The sequence below is a fragment of the Patagioenas fasciata genome, chromosome 2 (assembly GCF_037038585.1).
Source record: "Patagioenas fasciata isolate bPatFas1 chromosome 2, bPatFas1.hap1, whole genome shotgun sequence".
In the NCBI taxonomy this organism is placed as follows: domain Eukaryota; kingdom Metazoa; phylum Chordata; class Aves; order Columbiformes; family Columbidae; genus Patagioenas; species Patagioenas fasciata.
In genome coordinates this window covers 77242473-77264542 of record NC_092521.1, presented here as the reverse complement: position 1 = coordinate 77264542, position 22070 = coordinate 77242473, and the positions used below count along the sequence as shown (strand labels likewise).

The window sequence follows — 22070 nt, the reverse complement described above, 5'->3', positions numbered from 1 at the left end:
AAAACATCATTCCACCTTTCTGATGAGACAGACCTGTTGTACACTTTTTAGCAGAAACCTCTCCAAAGAAATTTAATAAAACACTAAGATAAAAGAGAGTTTGAGTTTTACAATTGCATTATTATTCAATTCAGTAGCTTCTAACACTCAACATATTTATATGTTTACCCCAGAGTGAACTTATTTAATTCTAAAGAAAAAAATGAATTATATAGTTTTCCTAGAAAACTGAATTACTAAATCCAGCAAGCAAGTAAATTTGTGTCCCTTGTCAGAGTAACAGTGCAGTTAGAGTAACAACATGGAATCAATCTGATCATCAAGATACAGAGAAACCAGCAACACTGACAGCCCAAGTGACTTCAAACATTAATCAATGCAACAGTAGTCTGTAAGGGAAGAGTGGAAAATGGACACTAAAACATAGGTTACTTTCTTGCCCAAAACTGTTAGCTTGTTTTCTTACACAAACTGTTTTCCCACATCTTCACATTATAACAAAATCACCTTTTTGGAATGTGGCCCATACTTCCTCGCAAACCATTCTCCTAAAAACTACACCCTTTCTTAATCTGGAATAGCAGTGGACAGAACAGAAAAGATCATTATTTGGCTTTTGATAAAGTCTCTTTACATTTCCATCAAGGTAGAAAAGGAGGGAATTTTCCCATCTTGTGACACTACCAGATTGTAAACCCATTGTTTTGAGTAATGGGTAGAGACATATACAAGTAAAGATGTGCAAACTCAAAAAGTCAAAGTGAAGGATCAAATTCTAAAGAAAACCCTTTAGTTTGTCTATCATTTCTCAGAAACTTATCATGCTATTCTAAAAATGCCACAAAGGATTAGAGCTGTGTGAAGAACTGATATTTCTATTGACTGCCTGGAAAAAAAAAATAGTTTCTCACCAGTTTTTAATCTTTAAAACCACCAAAATCTTAAAACATGCTGTTGAAATAAACTGGCCCAACTTTGAAAACAACTGACTTTTTCAGGATAAACTCTTTTGGATGCATTATTAAAATTAGCCAGCAGTTTTCATTGACTTTATGCTAATCTATAAATTTGGCAAAAAAATACTCACTGAGAGACTTTTGCCCACCCTATAGCTAAATACAGAGTAGTTTATCCTGCTCCCTAGGATTTACAGCATGCGTGTGCATATGTGTGCTGGAAATGATGGCAGAAGTTAAGAGGGTTGTGGCAAAACATTTAGCAGCATTTTAAGTGCTGAGTGATCCTAGGTTAAATTATTATAATTTCCCCACTGACTTGAACCCAGAAACTGCTTTTCTGTGTGTTTCAGTATTTTCACAAAGAACACAAAGCTTTGCTGCAGGCCCCAGTGAAAGCACAAAAATTGCAGCCATCTGTTAAGTACTGGGGAGTATTTTCAAAATAGACAGAAATGATGTCCTAATCATAGTTCAACAGTCTGCCTACTTTTAAAATAGACTGCTTACTGAACATACTTCAGGCTATAAGGCACAAAAATTAGAACCTAGTATTACTGTCAGAAGTGTTGTGAAGGGCCAACTGCAATTGAAAATCATTTTTATATGCATATTGGTTTGTTTGGTTGGTTGGTTTTTTAATATCTAATGTCTTCACATGTGTTTTGTGTTTTGTTGTTGTGTTGTTTTGTTTGTTTGGTTTTTAACCTAGCCTTTAGAATCTGTAAAGGGTTCTTTTCCTATTTATATATATGTATTTTTTTAATGGAGGAGCTAGGTTTTCGTCTGCACTGTCACCACAAAAGATAGAACTTCTTTCTGCTTGCTATTCTAGTTTAAAACAGTAGTAGCTGAGGAGTACTCTTTTCAGTTGTGGTGGATAATGTCACATATACTAGAAATGTCCATTATGAGCACTTGACTATTAGTTGAAGAGGTATGCTGTGGAATCCTTCACAAAAATGCTCTTATTCTAAAACATCCACTGGTCTTTAAAACACGTTAAAACATGAAATAAAAATATTCCAAGCAGTCTGATTTATTTACTCTTCCTTCATGGTGCTGCTGCATTTTAGTACCCTGTTTTGTGATGCTGTCATTCACTAGTTTTCCAGTAGAGACTTGCCTGTGCTACACTCTCTGGGAAATGGGTGTCAGCACCAGGCGTGGCAGACTTGGCAAAGGAAATTACTCCACAGCCAACTCTTTGTGAAAACTCTGCCTGTTTTCCTCCAAAGTTTCCTGCAGTTTCTCTCATTTGTGCATGCTGGTACAAACAAGGGGACCGCTGGAAATGACAAAGTGACCGAAAACTTTTTTGGCATTTTAATGCCTGTCACCTACCTCTGTATTTCTTGTACGTTGGCATAATGGAAAAGGACATTGCTGCTAATGTTATGGCACTGCTGCTAGCCAGAGAAATGCACGTTGCATTAGACCTGCTGAAGAAACAATCTGTTTCACAAAAGTGAAATTTGACTTACAACCTTTATGGCATCTCCTCATTTAGGTGCTTGATTTTGCAATTTATTTATTAAAAAAAAAAAAAAAAAAAAAAAAAAAGGGATTTTTGTCTCTGTTTTTCATTTCCTGCAACATTTTAAAGACAATCATGGAATAAATAAGCAAAAATTAAATTCTATACTGTGGTATCATAGTGACACCTATATAATGCTACAAGCACAGAAACTCGGCAATTGCACGGGCTCCTGTCACTTGAGGAAATGAGTAACTATATGTACTGACAAGTACAGTAAGATCTGAGAACCCCCAGGCTCTGGAAAGCAATGAAGATCCTTCCCTCTCCCTCCAGCAAGCCTGACTCTGCGCGCTTGCTCCTGCCTGACCTGCCTTTGGTTTGTCCTCCCTCCCTCTGGGCTTCTCATCTTCATCTCACCCAACCAGTCCTGGCTTCCACTTCATTGCTTGAGGAAAGACGTTTCTTAACCCCCATTGTGGCACTCACTCTGCTTCTGCAATTCTCGTGTCACCTCTCCACCACCCCTAATCAACTTTTTGTCATCTTTTCCTTGCCCACTCAGGCCAAGTCCCCCTGTGCCTTGGTTTTTTCTCTTTCCATCTCCTTTGACCTCTTCCAGTCCTTGCTTCTTCTGCACCAGAATGGCTTGTCTTGGGATCCCAGGTTCCAAAACTGATGCAGAGCTGCATTTGCAGGAAATGTCCTGTTTCAGTCCTGTGTTTCTGAGACACCCAGGATGGATGTCGTGTTTTGGCAGTGAAGCCACAGCAAGCCTTCATGCAAGTAATGGTGTTAATGGCGACATGCAAAGTCTTGTAATGTTATGAAATGTTGCCAGCTTTCACAAGAACAGCCAAAGTACCTTTTCAATGCAATTCTTCTTCCCAGTGGATCTCCACATATCAAATCCTTGCACTGAAATATGAAATTATTACTGATTCTTAGAGAAAAAAGCATTAGATTGTGGGGGGGGGGGTTAATGTAACAAAACATGCTTTCTTTAATTTCAACCTGCAACTGCAAAGATTCATACTGACTCTAGTAACCAGCACAGAGAAATCCAAACCAAACATACCTGAGAAAAACAAGTATAACTGAAAATATAATCTTTTAATTCAAATCCAGAGGACAACTGACAAAAAAGCATTAAAATCTCCATTTAGGAGATAACTCTGCCCTAAAAAAAAAAATAAAATAAAATAAAATAAAATAAAAATAGATACACTTTGACAGAGACCAGAAAGGGAATTGGTGTAATTTTTGTTAGGCTACACAGAAGATGACAGAGGTGAAAATATAATCTGAGACTCTAGAGTGCCAGATGTGGAAGAAATTGAAATTATCCAGCAGCAAAATGCAAGAACTTAGTTACAGCATTTTTATAACATTTGTTCATGCAGGCTGTTAAGGATAGTATGATGTGATTATATTTTGGACTGTTGCCAAACACCCTGCATATTTACCTATTAGTTATATTTTGACAATCGTAATAACACTGGTAAATAGTAGACAGTAAATAACATTATTACATTATTAATAATATATAATAATAAATAACGTTACAATAATTTCCCTATAACATACCTGAGAGACAGTACTACTTGAACACTTTTGGAGGGTTCAGCTTCCAGCCATGTTGCACACATATTTTGGGGACATTTACTTCCCTCATGTCAAATTATAAAAGAAAACCAGAACCACTGGTACAATTTACACTTTGCTGCGAATATATTTGATTTAGATATCGTACTCCATGTCCTTCCACATCACTTGGAAAATGTAGCGTAAGTATTTGAAAAATTCCTTAAACTAGTGTGAATCAGCACTGCAATTTCAAAGAAAAAGATCATTGAAATCTGAAGTGCATGCAAGATGAGCACTATACGTGCCATCTCACACATACGTGGTTTCACCTAACAAAATAATGTGGGACGTGTGAATTGCCACTTACTCACTAATGAAAAGTATTATTTGAAGTGTACAAGCACATAATTCAGAACCATGATAATTGCCTGTGCCGTTTTCCCGTAGCAATTAAATAAAAGGGTATATTACCCTCTAAAACTGCATATGCTATTCAAAAAGCATTTTAAAGCCAGCCTTGCAGGAACCAGTTACATAAAGTAACATAAATTCTTATTACTCAAGAAAAAAAAAAAAAGGGAAGAATGGCACTTTCGCAACACTGATTTCACACTTAGCAGCGGCAATAAGAGTCACGAGAAGAGAAATTTAAAAGCTCCAAAACTCCGGGCAAACAAAGAGAGGAAGATAAATAGACACAGGAACAGACTGGCACGGAAAGCGAGCAGGCGCTGTGCCGGCAACGGGCGGCAACACTCCCCCCACCGCCACCTCCCCCGGTGCGGATCCCGCCACTCCCCGGTGCGGGTTGGCGGAGGCGTGAGGGCGGGGTGTGGTCGGGCCCCGCCCCGCAGCCCCGCCCCGGGCGCGGCCCCGCCCTTCCCCGCAGCGCAGCGCGGCCCCGCCCTCGGTGGGCGCGTCCCGGCGGCAGCCACGTTGACAGGGCGGGAGCAGGGGCGCGCCGGGTGTCGCCGCGCAGCGCGGGGCAGGCTGGGCGCCGCCAGTTGTTCGGGGTGCGGGTGCCCGGTGAGGGAGCCACAGTAACAATGTCTTCGCCTCCCAAAGAGAAAGCAGAGACGCGGGCCGGACACCCTCCTGCTGGTACGGCCGCCGGTTCCCGTCTCTCCGCTCTTTCTCTTCCCACTTCTGGGGACGGGATGGGACTGGGGGGCCGGGGCGGCCTGGGCAGCCGCGTGCCTCCGGGAGAGCCCGGCCGGGCGCCGCTTCCCCGCGGAGCGCCCGGCTTGCGGCGCCGGGGCTGAGGAGGACGAGGGCGGTCCCGGGCGGGTCCCGCGGCGCTACCGGGGGGCGTGAGCCCCGGGCGGTGTCCCCGGGCGCCTCCGCTGGGGCCCCGCCGCCCGAAGCAACGTCTGATCCGGCTCCCTGGCAATGGGACGGGGATGTGGGACCCCGGCCCCGTCTCTGCTCGCCGCTCACCCCCTCTCCCTCTGCTTTCCTGCCATCTGCAGCCTTCACCAGTCTCGGGGGTGGCACTCCCTGCCCTGCATTTCCCAGGGGAGCTGTCTGGTTACAGACAAATCCTCACCGGGTTTGTGCTGTTTGGCATCTTCAGCTTCTGACCCAGGAGACAGATAGCGTCGTCTTAGGTGCTCCTCGTCCATGAGAGCATCCCGTCCTCGAAAGACGGTGGAGGCCTACAAACCCAGCGCCTGGGGCTGATAAAGGTGGGAAGGGACAAGGGTCAGTCTCAGCCACATCACAGCCTATGTGGCTGTTTGCAGCACGGTGCAAGCTGAGTGTGAACACACTAAAGACAAATTAATGGTACTCTGGGCATCCATTTTGCCTGCGGACGTTGTGGGGCGAGTGCTAGAGCAGGCTTGCACGCTCTGAGTTTTCATTCTGGAGGCTGGCAGGGTAGGAAACAAGCAAAGCTGCTTGCGAGTTGCCCAGCAAAGGAGCTCTGGCAGCTTCCACCCACTGCTGTGTGTTCATGGGCCCACAGAGCAGCAGGTGATCTGGGTAGAAACTGGGTTTTGCCTTTGGTGTGGCACTGATCTGCTTCCGTCCATAGACAGCAGCTCATCTTGTTACACAAGTGGTGTTTGGTTACTTGCAGTATCCAAGTTGTCTTGTTCTTTTGCATAGCATTAATTTTTCGTCTTCTTTATTATGATTTTCTTAAAAAAAGGGAACTTTGGTTCCTGCACTGGCGACTTGTCATGTGTCTTCTAGTGTTTCCTGGTGGAACAGTTGCTGAGTTTTTAAGTGATTCAGTCAAAAATGCTGAAATGCTTAATTCACAAGGTGGTTAGTTTTATTTTCAAATCAGTTGATGAGATTTAATAGCTAAATTTGAAAGCTATTTTTGAACTGTAATTGAATTCTGCTTCTTTTATAATAAGGACCTGAAATTCCTTGAAGTAGATAACTAGAAGTGATAAATAATGACTCGGCTTTGCATTAGCAGACAGAGTTCAGCAGTGTAGGTAAGCTGACCTCTTGGCTGAGCAGAGTTGTCCCACTTGTGCAGCTTCCCTTGTCTTGGCATTAGCTCTTGTCTGGCCTCCTGGTGAGCTGGGTCAGGGGACTAAACCAAAGTACCTTTCCCAAGGACAACAGCTCATGCTGCTGTCGCTCCTCAAGCTGACTCACTTTGAGAGTCAGGTAGGCATTGAAATCAACATGAAGGGATGGTTGAGACCTTATATTGGTTTAGCTGTGTCTTCCTGCTGCACCATCAATGGCAAGGGAACAAAACCTAAATGGCAGATATTTTCAGTTAGTTGCTTTGTAACTTTATTTTCTGATATTACATGTTTGAGAGTTTTGCTTCAAGCCTGTGTTTTGATACAGGTGCACTTTTCTTAAAGACCTCAAATGAACCACAGTAGACCATGTGAGAAACAAACAAATGGTGCAAAAGCATTATCGAAGTATAATACAGTTTTCTCTTGCTGTCAGAATATTTCAGGGTTTTGTTTTGTTTGTTTTTGTAAAACATACATTCACTTATGAACTGAAGAGCTTTTTCAACAATGTGCCTTTTAAGGTCCTTGGTGTCCTTCAGGATTTTTTTGTAAGCATGCACCAATTCAGCTTTGGGGAGAAGGTGACCACCAAGTCTTTCCTTCAGGCCAAAAAAACCCTAATGCTTTGTGGTATCTTCAGGTTGTTTATGGAAGAAGATGGTTCTGAGCTGGTTGGAAGGGAAAAGTGGCCCTGTGGTCTTTTAACACTTTGAAGGTCCACAATAAATGTGACGACTAGTGACAGTTTATTTTTACTCTAAGGGTGAGACTAGGTTTTAATCATCTATTTCAAGCCAGTTTAGATCCTTGAATAATAATATAATGTAATAGGTCAGTTTGCAAACAAGTTCTAATAAAATAAAAGTCAAGAATTCTTAAAAAAATAAAAGAAGACTACATACAGGTGGAATTGTGTTCATAGATAACAAGGCTAGCTCCTAGGAAGGCAAAGATGTGAACAGGGGATCTTTTTTGACTAATGGCTTGAAAGCTCTGGTTTTGATGTATACAGTGGTATAAGGAGCCCTACCTGTAATTACAGGTGTATCTTATCCCACTGAGTATGAATTACACGCATAAAAGGTAGGAAGGACTTAGATCATCAAATTAAAGCAAAATTGACAAATCAGGTTTTTTTTATATGCACTATTAGCCCTGACTTACTGACTGCATGCAGTCTGTTAGCTTCCTCTCTGCATTGACTTTTTAACATAGGGAAAAAAAAAAAGACAAGAAGAGCACTTGAAAAGAGAAAGGATAATGAAATAGAAAGAAACGTCTAGACCTCAGGCTGGTAACAGGAGGCACAAAGCAACTTTGAGCTCCTTTCTGAAACTTAAGAGGGCCCCAACTTAAGCTTTATTAAATGTGCATCTGTCAGTGAGATCAATGCATCTATAATGTATTGCCGAGTAGGTTTGTACAGCTTGCAGTCCCTCTAAAGAGGTCTGTGTAATTATGCTTTTAGCTGTTCATTTCTTTTAGTAGATACTGGGGAGGAGTAAAGCAAGGTGATTGTGTTAATAGTTAATTTATGAAGCTTTACGATAGGTTTGTGAAAATGGTTGTGTGCTTTTTCCTACATTAAAAAAAACATGGCTCTGAGCCAAGTTTTCTGTGAAATGAATGTATGTAATATCTAATGACTCTTCTGTTCTTGTTTTGTCAGACATTAATGTATGCTCCCTTAAGCTTGCAGAATGGCATATTTTGCATTCCACATCAGTCACAGCTTTTTATATATCTTTTCAGTGTAATAGAATCTGTTATTATATGGTCCCTAAAATAATTTTTGTGTTAACATTTAATATGATGCTCAAGGAAAATGGGAAGCTGCTAAAGCTTTTGGTTATATACTGGATTTCTAGAAGTTCCTCTCCAGTTGCTGTGACCAGTGGGTGATTTGGGTTGAGCCGGAAGGTTTCCCCAGGCAGGGCTGTCCAGGCTTTGCAGGCTGAGTGAGCTGGGGCCGGGCCCATTGCAGAGCTGTGGAGCTTCTCTGGGGCCTTGGTGCTGGTTGTGGCTCAGCAGGGTTTATTTCAGAATTCAGTCTTAGAAACTGGGAGCAGTCCTGTAGAAGCACAGCAGAGGGAGGGAAAAAAAAGATAGATAAACTGAGAGTGTTTACTGACTGCAGATCATCTTGAATGGTAATTGATTAACATGGTTATTTAACGTTTTTCCAAAAGAAGCGATCATACCCTGAAGAGGAATGCAGGGTGGCATTCACAGGACAAACAAGACTGTCCTGTCTGCCTTTTCTGGGGAGAAACATGACAAGTAATAGTTAAAATCCAAAACTCAGCTCTCATCCAGAGGGGCAAAGAGACTTGTGCCATTACTCTTCTTGGAACATGTTGGCAGGTGAACCCTCTTTATTTCACACTGTAGAGGCCGAGGGCCTCTTTTGTCTGTTCCTGGTCCCCTCCTGCCCAGCACAGGTCCCATCTGAGATCTCCTGAGCAACTGCAGCCCGAGGTCCCTCTTCAGCAAAGGAACTGCTTTCTTCCTAATCCCAGTGCAGTGTTGTTGACATCTTCCTCTTGTGGGCACCAATTTCTGGCAGCGTACTGGAAGGTGGTTTCTGGATTATTTAAATCCTCTCCCTGCTCTGTTCGGGGTTTACTATAAGGAAATCTGAGCTCATATGCTTATTCTTAAGAATGACTTTTAAATGACAAAATCACCATGGCAAGCATCTGTCAAATTATGTAGTAGGTGCTAGAAAGGTGGGAAGTAGACGAATCCTCTGAATTGCAAGAAAATCTCACAAATTGCGTGGGCTTTCCTTTGGTTTGGTAGATATAATTTTTTTCCCTTCACCCAACCCTGAGATAGTGTAGCTTGGTAGAAATCTTTTGAAAAGGAAGATGCATTATGTTGCAAGGGTATTCCCCTTCTTAAGCTAAGTATCTTGAAACTAGACTGGATGTAAGCATGCTCTGTCACAGGTGGCAGAGATGTACCTCAGCTGTGCATACAGGATGCTGGTCTATTTACTTTTGTTCTCAGAAATACAATGTTTGCTTGATTCTTCCTTTGGTTTCCCAGATCTGCACAGTAACTGTGGATTACTAAAGATTGTTCAATTATGGATCAATGTATTAATACTTTTAGCTGATTATACTATGCCTGTAGCTACTGGTGCAGAAAACCAGACTTGCAAGGTTATTAGGTTACTGCATTGGTCATTCACTGTTATGCTTTTTAATTGTCTGGTTATTTACTTTTTAATCCTTGTTAATTCTACATACAGAAAAATCTGAGCAGGTTAGCTGCATATCTTTGCCATTGACAGATAAAGAGAAAACAAGTGGCTGGTGGCCTGATGCTGTACAATATGAGAGGAGAGAGACTTTAGACTACGTAAATTAGCAGTAAATCATCACATATTGTTCTCTCTTAGATGCTGAAGTATGTGGAACTGTGAGTGCATTGTCCAGCAGTGCTGTTTGTAACCTGGCAGATGTTGCTGTGGAGACAGCATCTTCCACAAAAATAATTTGAAAAGGACCTAATAAGAACTGATTGTGCAATTATGTTGAATTTATAAATTAATGTAAATAAAACATACCAATTACTTTGATTAACTGAGATGTTAGAACGCAGCAGCACTTGACAGAACTCAGTTTTCGCTTTTGCAAACAAACTTAAATTTCTAAGGAGTTTGTGTCAAGAAAAATTAATAGGAAATTCATTTTTTGTTTCATTCTTAAAACTCAATTTCTTTGTTGCCAAGCCTTTCTGAATTTCCTTGTCTCTGTGAAACATTGCTCACCATTGCTCACCTGTTTAAGTAGTGTAGGTTTTATCCTGGAGAGAGAACAGAAAATGTGGGGTTTTTTTGGTTGTGCTTGTTGTTTGTTTGGTTAGTTTTTAATGCATGCTAAGGGGATATAGTTTTGATAAATTTTAAAAGGTATTCCGTTGGTTTTGGCTGTTCATCACCTGTCCTTATTTAATGTTCTTTATTGAATCAGAAGTTAATCTTTCAAGTATCACACAAAGATTAAAATCTATTTAAAAAAACACAGGGCCAAAGAGCTGATGCTTTTTCGTAGGGCAGGTCACTTTCTCTTTACCGCAGGCTGTAAAATTTATGCACAGGCGTGTCCTTTCCACCACTACCCTCGTTAAGAACTGGGAACTGAACCCATTTTCAGGGATGAGCGCTGAACTACTGTGAGGTGCCTCCTCCCCTCGGTGCTGGGGTGCAGGAGCGCTCAGCTGTGCCGACCAGCGGCTTTGGATCCTTCCGAGTGCTGCTCTGGTGTCCTGCTTGCTGGGGCTGGGGTGCCTCTGCCCAGCCTGCCTGCACACTTGCCGTGTCCTGGCAATGTGAAACACAAACCAACGCATCTTTAGGTAGTTTTGTTGACTCCTGAGCACTACAGTGGTTCTCTGATGTGGTTGCTGATAGCAATGTAGCCCATCCAGTTAGCTAATGAGATGCCTTATCTTACACTGTCCTATAAGCATGTATAGCAATGGTTGAAGCAAAAGAAAAAAAAAGTACAGTCTTAAAACAGAAAGCAAATCAACAGCAGACTGCCTGTTACTCTGCTTAGTAGCTACAGTGTTAGGCCTGGCTTAGTTCCTATTTTATATTTCACTTCGGAGGGAATAAATGATGGGCATGAGTAGATTTGCTTTCACTTCTTGTTTTGTATTTCAAAGGGATGCTTTCACATTTGCATAAATTCTAAAACTAAATTATGGCAAGGATTTAGAATGTAATAAAACTCATGTTTTGCAAAACAAAAAGCTCTGTTCTAAATGAAAGTTAAGAGTCTTCTTAAACTTTCCTTTTTTTTACACTGTTGATGAAATACTTCCTTGTATAAATGCTATTGTTATAACTGTAGTTTTTAACTTGAAATGACGTGTGAGGTTCTTCTTCCCTTCTTGTGTTATGGGAGTATTTAGCATTCTCATTTGTGGCCTTCTGTGTGCTGTTATGCAAACCATCTCCGTCATTTCTTCTGAGTGTTGCAAGTTTGCAGGAGTGAGGGAAGGTTAAAACAGAGTTGAGTTTTCTTAGATGGTATTGGAAGGTGGTGATAAAATGACCTGCAACTTCTCAGAATGAGCAAAGATGGCACAATATGAAAGAGAGTGGCAGATGCAGTTCTGAAGTAGCTGTTCCTCACACTTGCCACTTTTAAACACTTTGCCCCCCCTTTTCAAACTGTGATTACTATGAAACTATTCTGTAAAATACTGAGCGGGGAGGGAAGGGAGAGTCATCTTTAAAGCATTCTTCACTTACACTGATTTGACTGAGGTTTGTTGTGTCTCTTTAATTTTCGTTCTAGTGAAAGCTGGTGGGATGCGGATTGTGCAGAAACACCCACACAATTCTGATGCCAAAGAAGAAAAAGATAAGGATGATCAAGACTGGGAAACCAGCAAGTGAGCATTTTGATTTGGTGCATATGCTGCAGCAAATTTCCATGACCTTGAACCTCTCGCAAGTTTTGTTTTCCTCACGGGTAGCAAACCAGTGATACGATTGGTTTTGTATCATAAAATTGATTTCAAGCGGTAGCAAGTTATAGGCTCCTTCAAGAGAACTGGGCAATTGGGGAATTCTTACTTTGGTGAGCCTCCTTTAAATGATTTTACCAGGTAAGAAGGTTAGAGAAACAAGTACAGTGAAAGTAAGATATCAGCTTTCCTAAAATCTCTGAATGTCTTTTCACACTGTGCAGAGCTATAGAGTCTAGGCATATTTGATCACAAGTATTAGGCTGTCAGCCTGCATATGAGGTCGTCTTGCTGTGTGCTAGGTGATTCCTTCTACCCTCTGGCCCATGATCCTGTCTCTGTGAGGTATTTCACAACATGGTGCTTTTTAAAAGACAAGTAAAAAGAAATGCTATTAATGTCATCTACTTTTATTTTAATTAATAATTAAATTTGTTCTTATAATTTATTAATTTCTTTTTAAGTGAGAATTTAGCAGTTTTAGTGGTGGAAGATACCAAAACAAACAGTTGTTACTGTAGATTAATAAATCTGCTTAAAACTGCTAGTAACTGCTGTGTAGAAATGAAAGCAGGAAGGTTCAGTGGACTGTTGCTGTGTTTCTGTTCATACAAAAGCCGCCTGGTTTTGTGCTGCTTTCCTTGGCTAGCTGTTTTTCTTTGTAGCCAAGGCTATATTTTATGAACTATTAATAGCTTTTTGCATGGGTTTGTCGTTGCTATTTGCTCAAGGCAGAAAACCCAGAGCCGTTCTTGTGCTTTGGTAAGTAGACCAATTTATATGATGTTTATTTTATTACAATGGTAATAAGCATTGTGAAAATATCTGTGTAAATAGGAACAAACATGTTTATTTACTAAATCAAAACTTGACTAGGAAACATGAGTGTTAGAAGGGAAAAGTAATTTTAATTAATATATTCAAATGAAAAGCAGGAAAATGATACTTTATACTATTCATTAAGCAAATTGGTCACCTTGTATTTCTATTGTCATTTTTTATTTCTGTTCCGTGGAATTTAAGTTGGAGCAAAGTTTGTATTACAGTCAGGTTTTGTCCAAAGGAAGAAATTATATCTTGTGATTAATTAAACTGTGTTTGGGGACACATCCTTTTATTTAAGATGTGTGTTATGCCTGCTTATTCTTGCATTTCCTTGGCATGCCAACATCATGGTGAAAGAATCTCTTTAGCATCCAAATGAGAAGACTTCTTATGCCTGTTCACAGATCTAAACCTCTGTTACAATATAGCTATCTGCTTTACTCCTTTCTTCAAACAAGATTATAATGTTGCCCACTCGCTCAAATAGTGTAGGGAAAAGTTAAAATTTAACCTTGGTGTTTGTGGCTGTGTCTGGTTTAGCAGGTGCTGTGGCACAATAGGAGCAGATCTGTAGGGGGAAACAGAGTTGAGGACTTCATGTTCCCACTGTGTGTATTTTGGAAATTTTTTAGTCTGGCCTTCTGGACTGAAGGGCCAATCCTAGCTGGCCTGTGTTAGGTGTCTCCTTGGTCTTTATGTTCCAGTTTAGCTTCATCTGCAAGAAGTCCAGGTCAGGTGTTCTGAGACCAGTCCACAGTGCAAAACAACCTGTGACCAACAGTACAATCAGAAGGAGAAGTGCACTCCTGATCTGAGATGCTAATGAATAGGCATTACACATTAATATTGTAAAGCAAGTCTAGGAACAATTATCATTCTTTAAAGCCAGAAGAGAAAGTTTAACGACCTCTGGAGCTACTTTATTTACTAGGGAATAGCGAACTGGTGCATCTGTTCACTCAGCCACCTGATCAGTTTGTTGACAAGATATGTACTTGGAGTGTCAGAGTGTGCTCCTCACTTTGTGGCTGTTTGTTTGGGTTTTTTTGGTGTTTTTTGTTGTTTTTATGTAGAACATACATTATCGGTTCCTATTAGGCACTTGTGCATACAGTTATTCTTGAGCCTGTATATTTATACAAAAACATTGGTGTGAGCTTTTTATTTCTTTGATGTAATCCCCTTGAGAAGGAAAGTGCAGGAAGAACATAAGGAGCGTAGTTAGATGGGAACCAGCATGAATTATAAAACAAAACTGTAAGCTGATTTACAAGCCTGAGAGAAGTTGTTTTCCTGGTAGAACTGAGAGACCTTTGCATCTGTGAGGGAAAGGGTTTAATGTGCCTGTTGTAGCCTCCTGTGGGAGTACTACTGCAGCTGGTGGCTATACAAGATATAAATGTGAGCAAGAAATTATTTAGCCATAGACAGGAGAAGCAAACTCCACAGGCCATAGTACATAAAGTTGTTGTTTCTGAAAATTAAATTACAGTTGCAGAATGTTGTCTGCTTTTGTGCTGGAAGATGCAGTCCCCTGGAGTTTGTGTCTCTGTTGCTGCTGATTCACAGTGCCCTTCTAAAACACTTGGATTTCCAATGTCTGTGGAAGGAGGGTTACCTGGAGATGGGAATGGGTTTATCAGGATGGAGAGAAGAGGCTACTAGCATTCTGTTCTGGTTTCTCTGGCACTGATATATATGTATTTCTTGGTCATTGCTATCTGATATTTTGTGTCCCATTACTAATCAAGGGGACATCTGTGTTTTTAGCTTTCTACTCTCAGGGTTTCAGTCTTTGCCATTTTGAGACAACCATTTTAAGGTGGTGTTATCAATGGAACAATGCATCAACATGATGCAACATCTACTCCCTCTTGCATTCAAAGTCAAAAGAAGCTAACAGACCTCAGGGAATTATTATGAGGTGATATGGGTGACTGACAATGGTGCCAGGGAAAATAATAGAAGATAAATTTGTGCGTGTGTGTGAAGAGGGAGGCTAGGATGATCGAGTGATTATTTTAATCTCATTGCAGATTTAGTTGAGGACAGATTAATGGAACTGGCAGTAAATCGTGGCAGAAGATTTTGACCTGTCTCAGAGTTCCCTGGGAGTACATGTACTACCCACGGTGGCACGAATCTGAGCAGTTGCTCAGCAAGAAAGCTTTTGGCTAGAGTTCATAAAAGTACTTGTGGGTTTGGGGACAGCTGGTGTTGTTTTTGTAGTGTGCTTGCAGAAAAAGACATTGAGTCAGTGTTTCTAGTCTTAATGTAAACAAAGCTCATACAGGTAAATGCCCCTGAAGTAGCTAACTGTCCTGTGATAAAGGTGACTTTAAAGTAACATTCACCAGGTATATCATCTTTGACATTTCTTTTTCTCAGTTTAGCAACTTGCAATTCAGTTACTGTAATTTACTCTGCGAAGTATTTTAGTCATTCTGGTTCTTAAAATAAAATTGTTGTGACAACCTACCATTTCATGAAATGGCAGGCTACCTTGTCATAATGGTGATTTGTGATCCCTTAAAACAATATGTGGTAAGATGATTTTATATGAATTTAAACTTTTCCTACAGGGCAGTTTTCAGCCTTGACTGGTAATGGAAATAATTTTATATGTCTCGTATAAATATAGTTTTATGTAAAGAAGAATGGCTGGATGTGGTTATATGGAGAAGACTCAATGAATAGAAGAGAGAGATTGCATCATTTGGTTTAGATGAACTAAGAAAATGTGCATGGCATCCAGAGCTGGTGGCACCACTGTAGTCAAGATGTCAGTGGTGAACTTGATTGTGAGGTGGGGTCTTCAGGATGAATTCAGGAGAACAGGGATTTTGATTAGTCTGGTTGGAGACAGGGTATTGGCTAGATGAACTTGTTGTCTGTTCTGTTATTGATTCTCTTATGTTTCTGTGTTCACTCAAGACTTGCATTTATTTGTATTTGGATATGGTTGCACTTTTGATGGATTGCCAGTCATACTGATTGCTGCCAGAAGGATTTTTTTGTGATGCTAGATGAAGGTGAAACATATAATTAAAAGTAAGGTTATGAATAGAAGCCATTATTTGTGAGGACTGTATGTTGTCATAGAAAATATTTGGAATAACTAGGCTACTCACAGTCCTGTGCTTTATTAGAATTCATGTTTAACTGAGGTTTGCAATAACACACTCACTCCTATGTCAGCATCTGACTCAAGCCATAATAAAGACTCCTGAAAGACAAATAAATTGAAGTGAGTGCTTGTTCAGTTTTGCACAAGAGCTTCAATAACTGTCAGTCTTGGACCTAAAGAAGAAGTAACTATAGTTAAATATCAGCCTCTGGATTTAAAAACAAATTTAAAGCAAATATCTGGCTCATTTTGTCTTTTAACAAACAGGGTAAACTGCAAAGGCTTTAATGTTTAAAGACTCCTTTTCCTTTGTTATATGCTGAAACTAAGTGGGTAATCACAGTGATTTAATTAGTGAATATTGATGCAGTAGAGTGGTTTCTCAGTATATATATATGTAAATTATATGTGCTTTGTATCTTAAGCTTACTTGAACATTGTGAATCTGGCACTATGTCTGACTTTCCCATTAGCTCCAGAAAGAATAAATTATACACCCCGGAATTTAATAAAGTTTATTATGTGGATATTTGCCCTAACTTTATTCACTGGGCAAAAGAAAAATAAAAAAAAATTAAGAGGATAATTTAGAATGTGGTGATTCAAAAGCAAAATCATGCTAATGAAGCAAATGGGTGTCCGTATGTTAAAAAGCTGCTCTGGGGACTTACGTGGTTCCATGGCATGAGAGGAGTTGTTGAAAGCCAGGGTCGTCCTTCAGGTATCTCTGTGTTACTTCTGAAGTCTGACTATGCTAGTTAAGCTGCGCCTGCTTTTGTTCTTTTAGGCATGTGGTGGAAATCTCAAAAATTCAAGATGTGGGTATATACTTTCATTCAAGATTAAACTTGTTTTTCCTTTCTCTCGCTTTGCTCTGTTGCAACTGACAAGAAAGAAGCCACAGGCATGATTTCCATTTCTCATTTGCTACTGAAGATTTTGCTGTCATTGAAATATGTTGATTTTTTTTTGCCTTGTAATGACCTTTGTTGTCCAAAATTCTGTCACAATTTTTAAAATGTATATTATAGAACTAAGCCATTAGAGCAGGTTTGTATGTTTGTTTACACCCTAAATATGGAAATGCTTGAAACTGTTTCTCTCCCTTGTATTTCACTCTGTTCTGGTTATTTAGCAGGAGCAGGAACTGTAAAGTCCAAGTCTTGAGTCTTTATTTTGGAAATAGCTGCCCTTCAGCACGGCCAGCACCAAATGACATCTGGTGTTCAGCTCTCTTGCACACCCCTCCAGTAGGAGGTAGTTTCCACCATGGATGGAGGTGTTTAAGTCCAGTTAGTTCTAATGTTGTCTGTTGTAGAGACAACAGGTGTTTCACAGAGGGAAATCTTGGGAGTTGTAAGGAAAAAAAAAAGTGTGCAACTTTATATGTTGTTAAATATTGAAACCAAACCTCTGTGAACAGGTAGCATTGTGCTTCCTTAAGTACTTCGAGTGAATAGACCATTAGCATTTCTCCCATATAGTTCACCAACACAAAGCTGAAAAAAGACTACTCTGCCTGTGTTCATGTATCTATAAAGCCAAAATATTGGAAAAGCAAGTGGGCATGGTGAATATTTAGGGTTAAAAGAAAGAGACAAGTGGGAACAGACAGGCTGCTACATCTTCTGCTCAAGTTTTTGGAGAGGAAATGTGCAAGTTTGGGTAGAGGATTGACTGAGTCTTTTGTGCTGGCAGCAAGGCCACTTAAGTGTTGGGTTAAAAGGTCCTTTGTGCTGTTGTGTTGGTTTGTTTGTTTGTCTTCCCCTCCTCCCTCTTGTCTTTATTATTTTGGACTTAAAAATCACTTCCCAGTTTTAAGGGAATAGCTTCTTAATAGTGTCACACTCTTCTTTATATAAGTGATATTGCCTTCAATGCATTTTCCCACCTCATTATTCATCTTCAGGTCTTAATCTTTTGCATAGAGTTTTTATGATTAGGAGATGCTGAAATCTAATAAAGTTTATGTATGCATAATTTGTTTAACTATAAAACCAAAAAGCAATATTAGAATTTTCATGTAGTTTTCAGGATAATACCTTCTGCACATGACCAGTTACTTGGAGAAGTAGCAAAGTAATTGCTGTGACTAGTGTTGAATCACTCAAATGCATATATGGCTATAGATTTATCTATAGATAATAGAATATGAAGTACTGATTTTTAAATGCAGAACTACTGTAAGGCAATAAAAGAGGCTGTGAATATCTCCATCTAAGAAGTGAAAATATCTGTGAATGCAGGGAATAGAGAAAAAGCTAGATAAGATCATGAATGAAGCATTCTCATACAGGGAGACGTGAGTCTTCTGAAAGACTGTTTCATGCTTCCAGTATTTCTTGATGACTGAAGCAGTAAGTTGATAAATCCATCGATGTAGATGCTAGTTATGACATTATATGGATAGCTCTTTTCATATTCCTCAAGTACTGTGTGCATGTGTGAAAGAACTAAAAAAGATCTGATATCTCAGAGTGAACAGAAGATACACCATCCAGCTCAGCGATGGCCGGGTTTGGTCCCGAAGAAACATATGCTGTCTTAAGAAATTAGCTGGAAGTCTGAGTTGAATTGCCAGCCAAGCTGGTGTAAAAAAAAAAAAAAAAAAAAAAAAAAAAAAAAAAAAAGATTTTTAAAAGTATGAAAGTCTGTAATTTGTATTCCTTGTGATGAGGAAAGTGAGAAAATCTTAGTCATAGGCGAGAAGAAAATGTATGGGAAGGAAGTAGTATCTTGTGAGTGATACAGCTTCACTGGCATGGCGTTCCACATCTGTATGGAAAAGTAAAGTATCTTAAGCTAATAGCCGGAGTAGTTGCATTTTGCTCTGCACTTTTCTCTTGATACTTTTCTGAAGTAGTGGAATGCACGGGATGAAGGTCACCGTGCCAGTTTGAAAGCAAAGACAGTGTTGAAGCAGATATTACATAGGCATTCTAAAGCACAAATATTTCCAGCTCCAAAAGTATAATCATATGCTTTTCATTATTTAAGTGTCCAGCAACAATGAGAACATTTTTAAAGCTAAAGGTACAAATTTCTACTAGAAAAAACTGCCAGAGGACCAGATGCTACTCATTTATTTAGACTCAAAAACCTGCGTTTGAAGTGAAGCCACCAGGAGCTGAAAATGAGTAGGAGGTGTGTGAAATTGACACCACATGTGCCAAGGAAGGGGATCTGACTTTTCAAGTAGCACCTTCCTCTCCCTTAAGTTTCTTCTGCCTCAGTGGCATCAGGCACTGAACTTTGAAACAGTTTAATATTAAAATAAACTTAGAATTATCATTTGTTAACCGTCACTGAGCCAAAGAAGACAGGATTTCACTTTGCTTCTCCAATGACACTGCTACTAGCAGCAGGAGATATGTGGGAGATAAAGACAGTGCTGAAAACATTTGTTGTATTATTATTATCAGCATTCTGTTTAGTCTGCTGTAGCATTTGATAGAGATGTTCATTGCAGCACATTACTTGATGGGGAAAGCGTTCACTGCAGTAGGCTTGCTGCCTTCTGATTTTACTGTAACATTTCTTGGTCACAGAATCACAGAATGGCTGGGTTGGAAGGGACCTCTGGAGATCATCTAGTCTGACCCACCTGCTAAAGCAGGTTCACCCAGAACAGATCACACAGGAATGTGTCCAGGAGGGGTTTGAATGTCTCCAGAGAAGGAGCCTCCACAACCTCTCTGGGCAGCCTGTTCAGTGCTCTGGCACCCTCAAAGCAAAGAAGTTTCTCCTCATATTCAGATGGAACCTCCTGTGCTTCAGTCTGTGCCCATTGCCCCTCATCTTATCGTTGGTCACCACTGAAAGGAGACTGGTCCCATTCTCTTGACACCCACCCTTGAGATATTTATCAACATTAATGAGATCTCCTCTCAGAAAGGCATCACAAGCATCCTGTTATATAAATGGCAATTAGTGAAAAATATTTTAGCAACATTAATACAAATCTCAGCTCTGAGTTTCAGTTTCTCTGGGACTCATTCCTTAGAATAGATATAACATGGTGAGCCTGGGGCTGTTAACATGTTTGAAGAAGAGCTCTTTTTGTTGCTGTGGGGTACAACCAAAGTGGTTTGATATTTTCCCGAAGATTCTTAGAACAATAATTAAATACTAGGCAAGCTTGCAACTATGGAGAGACCCATGGCATGCTTCACCTAGCACCCCATCCTTCAGCCCTACATCAGGGGGTCCCCAGTGTGTTTGGTTTCACCAGTGTCTTTTGCAGCAGGTGGACTCTGGCTCCCCTGATTCTTGGATCATTAATTCCAACTGAGCTCCTTGTGCTTGCCTTGGGAGCCTCTCTAGGAAGGGGGTAGGTGGCATTAAGCTTGCAAATGACCATGTGCAAGGCTATGACTAGGTTAGGTGTCTTCCCAAATTATAAATTTTAGTCTGGGAAAATGACAGATACAGGTGCCTGTATATAAGAGAGGTGCATTTTTATTTTTTTTTTTTTTACTTTGCAGTGCTGGCTGTTTGCCATTGCATCCCAAAGCCTACTCTAAAGCCTTCTTTTTGATTAAAACAAAAAAAAGCAAGCAGATCTCCAGGTACTACAGTAGAAGAGCCAAGCTGTATTTTTTTGCTAGGACAGCTTAAGTTCTAGTGTCTCTTTTGAGAGTATTTGGAACTAGTGAAAGTCTTCAAAATACTCAGTAACCAAAATGTCTTTACTGAGTGTGTGCACCCTTGTACACCTTAAATACTGATAATGAGTTTGATTGTCCTCCAGTCCTGATGGTCACTCTCCGGAGACTGTAACGCCGCATTAGCGTTTAGAACATACATTGATAAACTGTGTTTACTGCTTGGTGGTTGTTTGAATGATCATGAGTATTTTGCATTACTTTGAGTCTGAAAGCTGCCATTACTAAAGTTTTGGTTTTTTACTCTTCTATTTTTGCATGCAACATATTAGCATATTTGCTAATATGCAAAAGGATATTGTTTCTAATAAGCAACTCATTTGCATACAGTATATTAGACTTTTGGCTTTGTGGAGCACTAATGAGTTAACTGACCAGTTAATGCACAGCCCTGTTTGGCTTGTTTGTTAAAATGTTGCTTTTATATTGGATGTGATGGAATGAAATTTCAGTAAACAGAACTGGGTATGTTTACACTTCTGTGACTCTTCTTTTATTTATGGGATCATCGTAACTTGTAATTATAGAGGAAAAGTGTATCTAGCCATTTGTAAGCTGTTTTATATCAACAGAGACACTAGTAACATTACCACAAATTCTTCCACATAAGGCCAATTAGAAGGCTTTTGACTAAATGGAATTTAGCGTTCTATGATTCTTTTTTATTGTTTTGAAAACTGCTGTAGAATTCATTTCCTGTTTTGAAACATTACACAATTTTAATTCTGCTGGTGTGTTTGAAATATTTTATTTTTATTCCAGTTTACAGTGGGGGAAAAAAATGCCAGAACCTCAGAAGCTTCTAGGAGTGGAGTTTCATGTTGTGCTGTTTTCTCCAAACAATAGGCCTCCTGGCTCATAACACTGGCTGTTCTGGTTCCTTCCCTGTACTGGGATGGTTTGGATGACCCGTAGATGGCTTTGAAGCTAATACAACATTTTGCCTTCATATCTTGTAAGCAAGCACAACTACAGAAAATGTGTGGTCCTGCTGATAATGTATTATTTATTCCTGCTGCTGCCCTTTGGGGGCTCTTCCTTTATGATACCTCGTTTACCAGTGTTTGTGTTCTTACTTTGTGTTGTGTCTTGCCCTTGAAATTGTGTCCATGTTAGTGATTGCCAGTTGTCCTCTTCCTATTGTATTTTCCTAAAATAACTTTTTGTTGTTGGTGGTGGTTTTTTTTGTGTGTGTGAAAAGAGTTCTAATGTTGAGAGACCTCTGTATATGTGTTCCTCCTTCAATGCAGAGCTTACTAACAACTTAGCTGATCTGATGATCAAAGAATCACAGAATGTTAGGGATTAGAAAGGACCTCGAAAGATCGTCTAGTCCAATCCCCTTGCCGCAGCAGGAACATGCAGATGAGGTTACACAGGAACGTGTCCAGGTGAGTTTTGAATGTCTCCAGAGGAGACTCCACAACCTCCCTGGGCAACCTGTTGGCTCTTTTA

General features: G+C 40.0%; 1 protein-coding gene across 1 annotated transcript in view; it reads left to right on the top strand.

The window, feature by feature from the left end:
* The first annotated feature begins 4931 nt into the window (after positions 1 to 4931).
* DAP (death associated protein) overlaps positions 4932 to 22070 on the top strand; it is a 56421-nt gene continuing 39282 nt past the window's right edge. The window contains exons 1-2 of the mRNA XM_065831449.2: positions 4932 to 5121; positions 11828 to 11924. Coding sequence (XP_065687521.1) covers positions 5067 to 5121; positions 11828 to 11924 — 152 coding nt within the window. The 5' untranslated portion in view covers positions 4932 to 5066. The remainder of the gene's footprint in view (positions 5122 to 11827; positions 11925 to 22070) is intronic.